The sequence below is a fragment of the Castanea sativa genome, chromosome 2, assembly GCF_040712315.1.
Source record: "Castanea sativa cultivar Marrone di Chiusa Pesio chromosome 2, ASM4071231v1".
In the NCBI taxonomy this organism is placed as follows: Eukaryota; Viridiplantae; Streptophyta; class Magnoliopsida; order Fagales; family Fagaceae; genus Castanea; species Castanea sativa.
Window position 1 is genome coordinate 2,898,878 of NC_134014.1, and position 11,571 is coordinate 2,910,448.

At 31.3% G+C, this 11,571-nt stretch overlaps 1 protein-coding gene across 1 annotated transcript; it reads left to right on the top strand.

Annotated features, from left to right (window-relative positions):
• The first annotated feature begins 101 nt into the window (after nt 1-101).
• On the top strand, nt 102-5,999 carry LOC142625563 (primary amine oxidase 1). Its single transcript, XM_075799194.1, has 5 exons — nt 102-726; nt 1,313-1,809; nt 2,467-2,580; nt 3,702-4,252; nt 5,783-5,999. The coding sequence occupies exons 1-5, from the start codon at nt 102-104 to the stop codon at nt 5,937-5,939; spliced, it is 1,944 nt and encodes a 647-aa protein (XP_075655309.1). The 3' UTR covers nt 5,940-5,999.
• Nucleotides 6,000-11,571: the final 5,572 nt, after the last annotated feature.

An 11,571-nucleotide genomic window follows, 5' to 3' on the forward strand; every position in this document is an offset into this window, starting at 1 on the left:
TTTAATATAATTAACAATCTTACTATATAGTCCAAAATAGTGGGTTGACTACTAGTACCAATGCTCAAACAATTCTTCTTTGAATTTATAAGGCAGCATCCATGAAAATTCCATTCTTGGTTCTATCTTTTTTCCTACAATGTTACTTCGCATCTAGTCTTTATCACCCCTTAGACCCTCTCAACACTACTGAAATTGATCAAATAAGGAGCATAATTCAAAAGTCTCACCTTGCCTCTCTTCCAAACCTAACCTATCATTTTGTTGATGTTGAAGAACCGCAAAAAGAAGATGTCCTCAACTGGCTTTCTAATAAAGGAATCAAGCTTAATCGTCAAGCCAAGGTCGTCGTTCGAGCAAGGGGTGAGACAACTTATGAACTCATTGTAGACTTAACCGTTGGCTCAATCACATCTAACCAAGTCTACAATGGTTCTGGCTATCCTCCTCTCACTTTCATTGAACTTTACCGAGCTAGCAAACTGCCTTTGACGTATCCAGAATTCAACAACTCAATTCAAAGAAGGGGCTTAAATTTGTCTGAAGTTTCTTGTGTACCATTTACAGTAGGTTGGTTTGGTGAACGTGTTACAAAAAGAACTCTCAAAGTTGCATGCTTTTATCGTGGAGGGTCGGTTAATGTGTTTGCAAGGCCTATTCAAGGAATAACTGTACTAGTTGATGTTGATTCAATGAAGATTACAATGTACACTGACCAGGGACGGAGCCAGAACTTAGAGTTAGGGGGGGCGGCTCTGCGGTTGGTTGTGTACAATAACTTTGGCCTTCGACTTTGTTGCTACTTAGTTACTAGTTGTTTAAAATTTTTTAAAGGGTTAGATTTTTTGTTTTAAGTAAAATTGGCTGATCAGGCTTAATTTATTTTTTTTTTTAGTTTTACTATTGATAATTTTTGTTGTTGTACTAATTTTTTTGGGCTTGTATATTTCTTTTTTAGATTTTTTACATATAAATATTTTTTAATGGTCTTTAAAATGTGGAAAATGTTTGAACTGCAAACCTTTTTACAAATTGCTAATAATGTAAATGGTAAGCCCAAATGCGAACCAATAAGAATTTGTTACCTTAACCGTCTGTAAAAATGTTATAGAAAAATTTGTGACTATAACAATACTCTTAAAAGAATCAATGATATTTTTAAGGGAGCAAAAGTGTAATTTTCTAAAACAAAATTGCTAAAATTAGTACCTAATATATATAATAATAATAATATTTTTTTTAAAAAGGGAGGGGGGCCATTGCCCCCCCAAGTCCAAACATGGCTCCGTCCATGACACTGACAGACTTAGAGCACCTGTGCCTAAAGCTGAGGGTACTGGTTTTCAATCATCAAAAGGGAAGCAAAATTCTACTACATGTAACATAACAAATGGTGGGTTCACCATTGAGGGCCAAAATGTTAAATGGGGTAAATGGGATTTCCATGTGGGATTCAATGCTCGGGCAGGTGTTATCATATCCACAGCTTCAATATTTGATGACAGAGAAAAGAAGTTTAGGCGTGTGCTATATAGAGGACATGTATCTGAGACATTTGTTCCATATATGGATCCAACAAGTGAATGGTATTATAGGACATACATGGACATTGGTGAATATGGGTTTGGTCGTGCAGCTGATACCTTACAGCCATCGATTGATTGCCCAGGGAATGCTGCATTTATGGATGGATATATGGTTGGGCCAGATGGACAGGCACAAATGGTACCAAGGGCTATTTGCATTTTTGAGCGGTATGCTGGTGATGTAGCTTGGAGACATACAGAAATTAATGTTCCTGGCGAAGTGGTAAGTCTAGCTGTGTTCATTAATGGTTATTTATGGTTCTGGTTTTGGGAAAAAAAAATTTCCTAGGATTTTGGGTAAATCATACATTTTGGTCATTGAAATTTGGCACATGTTCGATTTTGGAGTAATTCTTAGATATTTTTAAAACACGGTGAATGGTACTCATTCTTATCACATTCATAGTAAGTTCATCATGAATAAAAGAGGAGGGAGCACAATTTCCTTATACTTTGAGAGCACCTAAATATTTTCCTCGATTTTGTTATTTCAAATCTTAGAAGCTTGGATTCGGTCATTGAAAATTTAAATAAGAAATATGTTGGTTCCCCAATCTATTTTTTTTTTTTGCTTACATGAGTAACGACACCTCATATTTTAGCAACTAAATCAAACCAACTACATATTTAAAGGACTATAATCAAGCTAACCCTTACAAAAATTGAACCAACTCCGTATTTAGCAGACAAGATCAAACTTTTCTTAAATTCTAGGGATGAAATTTTCCTATTTCTAAAATCTCAAAGGCCAAATCCAAACTTTTTAAATTTAAGCTATCAAAATCAAACTTACTCTAAATTTTAGGGGGCCAGATAGATAATTTACCCTTTAATTAATTTTGTTATTGTGATGTCAACGTAAAGTGGTTATGTCTTGCAGATAAGAAGCGGGGAGCCGGAAATTACTTTGGTGGTTAGAATGGTGGCTAATGTAGGCAATTATGATTATATTCTTGATTGGGAATTCAAACAAAGTGGCTCCATCAAAGTTGGGGTGAGATTCATTTCTTTTGTGTTTTTAAAGAAAAATGCTTCAATTTCATAATCGATGATTAGATGGACCTCTTGTGAAGAGTAAAGTAAATTAGCAACCGATATAGATGTCGTTAATGTATAAGAAAAGAAGCCCACATTATTTTTTATTATTATCACTCGTTACAAAAATGTTTGTTCTTCGAAAAACAATCCAAGCTCATATTTACCCAGCCCAAAGCCCAAATTCTCATATGAAATCCAGGCCTAGCTTTTGTGGTCAGAGAGAATGGGTCAGACTGAGCTTGGGTTGACTCATTGATTTTCAATTTGAACGTTAACTGTAATAGCTTTTCTCAAGAACTTGTAGACCAAGGTGAAAAAAAAAAAAACAGTACTTTATTATTGTAACATTACATAGCAGTTCTTAAAAAGAAGAAGAAGAAGAAACATATCCTCTGCAAAAGTTATTAACAATTGTAGAAGAAAAATTCTAACAAATACAGTTTTTAAAGTCAGCTTATCTTGTTAGGCACAATAAAGTTTAGCTTTTATTTGGCATAGCTTAATCAAACTCAATTATTTTTAGGCGAAAATCAAAGCTATACCCTCTAATTCTAAACTTGGTGAATTATCTTTTTTTTTAATGTAAAATTTATCTTTTGTCATTTTATTGATTAAACTTTAACATTTTCAATTAAATTGGCCATTCCATATGTTTGTCATCTGTAAAACTATTCTTAAGTCTAGTATAATGTGTTGTATCACATATTTAAAAAAAAATGTCAGTTCCATAGATGATCATGATAATGGACGGTAGGACAAACTTGACAGAGAGGTTAAAATTTAAGGATTAAAATAACAAAAATGAAATAAATTCATGAAAAAAAATGATAATTTACTCAAACTCAAATGATGTAATTTAAATTTGAACTCTATTTTTATCTTCAAAAAAAATTATATATTATAGAATGAGAAAATCCTCTCCCATTGCAAATTTTCTCCATTTCATCCATTTTATAGTTTAGATTAGATTTTATATAATCTGAAAGTGTAAAGTTTGCCATGTAGTCATAGCAAACGATAGAATGATCCTACAAAAAATGCACACTTACGAGTATTTGGATTTTTTTTTCTTTCTAGGTGGATTTGACAGGTATACTAATGATGAAGGCTACGCCATACACAAATACCGACCAAATAACAGAAAACGAGTACGGACCCTTAGTAGCAGAAAACACTGTTGCTGTACACCATGACCATTTACTCACATACTATCTTGACCTTGACGTTGATGGTATTGACAACTCCTTCGTCAAAGCCAAGTTAGAAACCATAAGAGTATCAAACCAAAACACAAACACTACTTCACCAAGAAAAAGTTATTGGACAGTAGTAAAACAAACTGCCAAAACTGAGGCAGAGGCTAGGATTCAGCTTGGCTTGGAGCCTAGTGAACTTTTAGTAGTGAATCCAAACAAGAAGACAAGGCTTGGGAATCATGTAGGTTACCGGTTGATTACTGGACAACCGGTTAATTCTCTTTTATCTGATGATGATTGGCCCCAAATTAGGGTTGCTTATACGAAGTATCAACTATGGGTGACTGCCTATAACAAGTCGGAAAGGTGGCCTGGAGGTTTCTATGCCGATGGGAGTCGAGGAGATGATGGCTTGGCCATTTGGAGTCAAAGGTAAATTGTGATTGTCATAGTATGATTTATAAATTTAAAGACATAATATTTCTCATAATTTTGTTTTGTTTTGTTTTTTTTCCAAATGTTGACATGGCTTGTTATGATTGATACATAGTAATAATAGTGTCAATGATAGATTCAGATGAAAATAATATTGCTCTTATCATGGCAAGCTATGTTAGCGGTTGTGAAAAAAATTGTGTTCCTAAAATTATTATATTTTGATATGAAATAAAATTTGGAAAAAAAAATTGAAGTTTTAATGTGAAATCACGAGAGAAGCTTCCAATAACACTACGCTATGTCACAAAGACTTTTGAGTTTTGACCACAAAAGTTTTTAACTAATTATAAATTATATCACTATAAGATAAATTTTATGTGTTTAAATTCTATTGAACACGTGCACACAAACACACACAGAGGATCATTTAGCTCAGCTATAGTGAATCTTGGTGAAATTGTATTGTGAAATTAACATGTTATTGAACTCTTTCAAACAACATCGTCATATTTCATACAACCAAGAGACACTAGTTCAATTAAACCTTCATAAAAAAAAAAATCGATATGTTAAGTTTATGAGTACAAAATATGGTACAGTCTGTAGAGTTTATTTAGACCCCTTAAACCATAATTAGATTAACCTAGTTAATAAGCCAAGTTATTACTTAGTCCAAATTTTAGATCTAGGTTGATACAATCATATAATCATATCAATGCAAAGTGCGGAATATAAAAAATACAAAGATATGATAACCTAGGAAAATCAAACCGGTAAAAAACCTGGAGAGGATTTAACTTAGTTATCTTCAAGGTAAACCTGAATCTACTATGAAAGAATCGAAGTGTATAATAGCGACTTAGACCGCTAACATCCTATTGCTACCCACCAGTAGAGCTTACTGACACGACCACGTGCAAGTTTCGAGACCACAGACTCCTTTTTTCTTGGATTCTCCAGCAAGTACAAGTACCCCCGCTTGTATATCTTTAAGCTCTTATGACAGCAACTGAACGATCATCATGCTCTCGAAGAAATCTCCTTCTTGATAATCCTAAGCTTGTGTGAAGGCAAGCACTTCTCAAATCTCACAAGAGATTCACACAAACAACAATATGAGCAACATAAAAAACGTGACTACGGTTTGCTTTTTATACCTAGGACAAAACATAAAACCCTACAGGTCATATGGACTTAGGGTTGAGTTGGAAAATCTGCAGAAAAAACAATCTACACGACTTTCGATCGGTCGAGTCTAATTCTTGATCGATCGAGTCAGGCAGAAATGCACAGTAACTTTTGCAGTTAACTCGATTCCAACTGTACATAAATTACATACTTTGAGCAAGTCTAAAACATAACTAGACACCTGTTTTGATCATGGTTTGCCAACAATACATATTAGAGTTCTAATACATTAGTCCCTAAGGTCTTAGAACCTAACACAGTCTAATTAATAAAGTTGCAGTATGGAGTGTTAATTTTCATCGAGTTAACTAAGAGGACAACTATTGGTATGTGCAGGAACAGAGCAATTGACAACAAAGATATAGTTCTATGGTACACAGTTGGGTTTCATCACGTTCCATACCAAGAAGATTTCCCAGTGATGCCAAGAGTCCATGATGGATTCGAGCTTCGACCCTCAAATTATTTCGAAAGCAACCCATTGCTCAAATAGGAATGCTCTAAAACGTGTTAGTATAACCAAGCTCAATGCCGGGATAATTATCTGGGTAGCATTAGTTTTTGAAAAAAAGGAAATCCTTCTGCTAATTCAAATTAGTTCAAGGAACCATGATGGATGTGAGCTTGAAGGTTTGAATAAATACATTTTGTTCTATTTATATTTTTTTAATGTTCCACTTTATGTTTCATCAATTATAATATGTATTATTATTATTACTAGCCATGACCCCGCTTGCACGTCATAATTATTTTTATGGTGGTTTTATTAATTTTTTTACAATTTAAACTAATTTAATAATGAGTAATGTATTTTATAATCATATTTTTATTTATTATAGGAACAATCATAAATATAATATAAGAAAATATTCATTTTTTTAAATAAAAACTATTTATAACATTTTGTGAATTATTAAAAAGAATATAAAATTTAGAAATTATTCTTTTAGTTTTAAACAAACTTTCTCAAAATTTATTTTTCTGCCTACAAACCAAAACATCGAAAAACGCAACTAAAAAAATTAATAAAACTTAACAATGATTAATTGGATCAATCAGGAAAATAATTTGTTGTTAATAATTTATTAAGGTTATTTTCTTTGCAGAAATTGTAATTTCTTCCACCCAAAACATATTATCAAATAAACAATTATTAGTAAAATCTAAGAATTAAATTTCTAAATATGCATTGTTATATAATAATTGTGTGGGCAATTTTTGTACTCCAGGGAAACGTATTGCGTACTCCCTGGAAACTTGTTGTTGTCCCACATCGCAAAGATCCTTCCCCACTTGCTGCCTTATAAGCCTGAGCTGAAGGAAACTAATGGTACACTACTCCTTCAGCTTCAAGCTTAGAAGGCAGCAAGTGAGGGATGATCTTTGCGATGTGGGACAACAACAAGTTTCCAGGGAGTACGCAATAAGTGTCCTTGGAGTACAAAAATTGCCCACACATTAAAAGAAAACTTCTTTTGAGTAGGATTTTGTACTCTCAGGGAAACTATTTTTCGTACTCCCTGAGAAACTTGTTCCTACCTCATCAGTTGCTCCCCCCACTTTCTCACTTATAAGCTTCCGCCGAAGAGAGGAGTGTACCATTAGTTATTAATAACTGATGGTACACTACTCCTTCAGCTTCAGATTTATAAAGTAGCAAGTGGGGGAGGATCTTTGCGATATGGGACAACAAGAAGTTTCCAGGGAGTACGCAATAAGTTTCCTTGGAGTACAAAAATTGCCCACACACATTTATATAAAATAAAACTCATAAAATGCATAAAATATATGTAAAGGTATAATTCATGACTATGCATGAAAGTTATTGTATATATATATATATTAGCTAGATCACATTTCTTAAGTAAACTGAACAATCATTTCATCACCCCATTATGCACGTAATGTTTGGAATGTTGTTAGTTAGTACACGATTGCTTGATAAACAATATTGAGTAAAATTTATTTTAATTCTATTTAAGAAATTTTTTGTGCAATTTTCATTTTCATGTCCATTTTTTTAGTCTAATAGATTTAATTTTTCATGTTAGTTTAATTGAATAGTATTGTGTTTATACTTTTTTTTCTTAACTTTAATTGATAATTCACAATATGAGTAAAAAACTTATTGAGTATTGCAAAAGATACAAATATGAACATTAACATGAGCATGAACATGAAGGGAGATTTCTATTCATTTTCTTGAAGAAAAAATGTACTTACGGAAAATTCCAAACTTTATTAGGCAAAGAAGAATCAAAGTTATAGATAACAAAATCAATAAACCAAAAATTTTAGGAGCCTAAGAGGAGCCATTACTCATTTGAAACAATCCAAAATACTCAAGGACTTAAAAAAAAAAAAAAACCATCCACTCCACGCTTCCATCGCAACTGCTTTAGCTCAAGGAAAACAATATATATCTCTATATCTTTTTTTTTTTTAGAAATAATTACAATATACTGCTAATCCCACAACTTGAGCATTTTTTCCCTGACTCCTGCAATTTGAGCATTTTCTCCCTTAAATCCCAGACACTTTGTGTATGGGGAGGTGTCAATTCAGTTATATAGCCCTCGACATATATATATATATATATATATATATATAGAACTTCCTTTAAAAAAAATAATATGTTTATCATAATTAAGGAAAACCTAATGGGTACTTCACTTGAGCATATGTGAAAAAGGCATATACATACCACAAATGGTAAAGGAGAAAGAAAAAGTTGTTAATCCCTTTTAATATGGTTAATTACTTTGGCTCAATCAGTCGCCTAAACAACATGCTGCTTATTCATACCATAACCCCAAATGACAATGCAGCATTAGCCATCTGTAATTGCTAATTTGAAAGTACAAATTTCTTTAATATAACTCTACCTTCATTTCTTTTGGCTAATATGTCTTTACTAAATCAAAATCAAAATACAAAAATCATTTAAAAATCACCAAATTAGAGTTTAAAATTATAATTAAATTTTAAAAGAAATCTAGGCACAATTGCACAAAAATTCCATGAAACTAAGTCACACTTAGGAATATTGGACTTTTTTTCCTTTGTATAAATAGGGGGTCCCAATGGGATGAGGGACTAACAATTTTCTCTCTAAAACATTTATTGTAGGAATATAAAAGCTTTCCATTGTATACTTTTCACGATTAAAGAACATGACTTTCCAACGAATCAAACTAGAGTTTTTAGTACCTACAGCAATTTCACAACATCAAGAACAAACCCCAGTGTATACATTGTCAAATTCCATATTCTCCTGTTACATCAAATGAGTGTTTAATTTTTCTCACAAAATATTGAATGGTAAAGCTTCTGGGCCATAATCTCAATGACAACTCTCAATCATGTTGGACTTGGATGACACCTATCAACAACGTATCATTATAAGATGCAGAAAAAATTTGTAGTGTACACAATGTTTAGTATGGATGGGAAGAAATTTTATCCTATTGCAATTGGTTAGGTTAGTAAGGGACCTATTCCAATTTAATGATCCTGGAATTTTATATACAAGTAATAATCAAGGAAACTTTCGCCTAAAATAAGTCAGACTTTTGGCAAGAGAGAAAATTGATGTCTAGACAAATCAAGCTAAGGTCGACCAAAATAGACCATATTCATAATTTCTTATCTCTATTTGTTCCATGTACAAGACTTATAATCAATGCTTGGTGTATAAAAGTTGAACATCTAATCTAAAGTCTATCTTCTGAAAGCTTAAGAAAAAAATTCATTTAAACCAACACAATATATAAATTATAAAGGAATCAAAGAAAAATTGTAAAAAAAATGAAAATTTAATCTATGCTTAAATTCTTATAAGGATGAACACAATAGCAATATCCTTTTTTTTTTTTTTTTTTAAATAAAGATAAAAAAAAATCTGTGCTTATTTTGTACATATGGTAAAGTCCTATGACAAAGTTTTTTGAGACTTGTGTTGATTAGTGATAAGGAGTTATAAAGGAATAATCATCAATATATATATATATATATATATATATATATATATATATATATATATATATATATATATATATATATATATAAAAGTAGAAATCTAATGCGGGAGTGCGTGAGATTTTGCCAAGTGATGCTCTAATTTTGCATTTAACATTTTTTTTTTATCTCTTTCATTAAGATTTTTTTACTGTTACCCAAAAGTTTAGATTAACTTATTTTATTGTTATCTCATTAGTCTCTCATTAATTGCCCAAGCTTACATAATACATTTCTCTCTTTTTCATGTCTTTTAGCATACCCACCATTTTAATATTTAAAAAAAAAAACAAAAAAATAATAATTAAGGACTAATAGTAATAACTAACCAAATAAGGCCTTGGAGGGAGATAGAGAGACACAAAGATGTTGGATTGTTAAATAAAACGCATTGTTCCACTACAAAATCAAAATACATTATTTCACTAGAAAAAACCTAAGATTGACAAAACATTTGAAAGAGAGAGAGAGAAATCTGAGGGGCTGCTACCTCTGTCATATTAGCCTCCCACCACCATTAAGAAGCTGAAAGCCTTATGGGTATTTTTTATATATTTAAAATTAGGGGATTAAATATAATTTAGGTTTGGGTAATTTGGTTAGATAATTTTTGTTTTGGGTATATAAGTAGAGAGAATATTTGGTACGTAATGTAAAGTCATATTCTACTATGGTTTTAAATCATCTATAAAAACAATATATATCTCAAGGACTAAAAAAAAAAAAACCATCCACTCCACACTTCCATTGCAACTACTTTAGCTCAAGGAAAACAATATATATCTCTATATCTTTTTATTTATATATATATATATATATATATATATATATATATATATATATATAGAAATAATTACAATATACTGCTAATCCCGCAATTTAAGCCTTTTTTCCCTGACTCTTGCAATTTGAACCTTTTCTCCCTTAAACCCTAGATAGTTTGTGTATGAAGAGGTGTCAATTCAGTTACATGGCCCTCGACATATATATATATATATATATATATATATATATATATATATATATATATATATATATATCTCATTTAATAAATATAGAACTTCCTTTAAAAAAATTAATATGTTTAACATAAGTAAGGGAAATCCTAATGGGTACTTCACTTGAGCATATGTGAAAAATACATATACATACCACAAATGGTAAAGGAGAAAGAAAAATTTGCTAATCCCTTTTAAAATGGTTAATTGCTTTGGCTCAATCAGTCCCCTAAACAATATGCCGCTTATTCAGACCATAACCACAAATGACAATGCATCATTAGCCATTTGTAATTGCTAATTTGAAAGTACAAATCTAATACCAATGTTTTGAAACCCGGACCGTTCATTGAATCATAAAAGGGAGAGGTTCAAGGTTTTTGAGGTCAAACCGAGGTTGAACCGGGATCGAACCGTGATGATGTCATAATTAATTAAAGCCTAAATATAGATATTAAATTATAAAACTAGCAAAATTGACTAATATATCTATATATGTGAGGAAAATTTAATGATTTTCAAGCATATATCTAATAATTAAATAAGAAAGTTAATAAAATAAAATAATAACCAGGAAAACATTAAAATTTATGATTAATTTTTGAAGTAAAGTTGAATATCTTTAAAGGATTTTAAGTATAATTTTTTTTATCCCTTGTAAGAGATAGATAATTTAATTAAGTAGAATAAAATCATGTTAAGTTGTTTTTATATAAAAAAAAATTGCTAAGGGGTTGGACTGTTTCTTCACCGGTTCGTGCGGTCCAACCCCGGTTTTAGAGGTTCATGGAATTAACTAAAAATACAATTTTTTATGCGAAAAAAATCAATTTTTATCCCGATTCTCGATTTTTACGGTTCGACTTTTCGGTCCGGTTCAAATCTAAAAACAGTATCTAATACTGTATATAAAAGCAAAAACCTCAAAGAGGTGCTGCCATGTTAGAAAAAAAGACCACTTTAAAAACTGACCCGTATCTAACTTTAAGTTAAAAGAGCCGCACGATGCATCGTTTCAATAACCTTAAAATTTTATCTTTTTACTTCTAGAACACCGTTTGAAAGCATCTCACTATAAATAAAAAAAATAAAAAAAATAAAAGACTCAAA

Excerpts from the sequence above, each read along its gene's own strand:
- LOC142625563 (XM_075799194.1), top strand. The coding sequence starts at position 102 with ATGAAAATTCCATTCTTGGTTCTATCTTTTTTCCTACAATGTTACTTC. Across the intron at positions 727-1,312 it reads GTACACTGACCAGGGACGGA|CACCTGTGCCTAAAGCTGAG; the intron begins GCCAGAACTTAG and ends ACAGACTTAGAG. Across the intron at positions 1,810-2,466 it reads TTAATGTTCCTGGCGAAGTG|ATAAGAAGCGGGGAGCCGGA; the intron begins GTAAGTCTAGCT and ends TATGTCTTGCAG.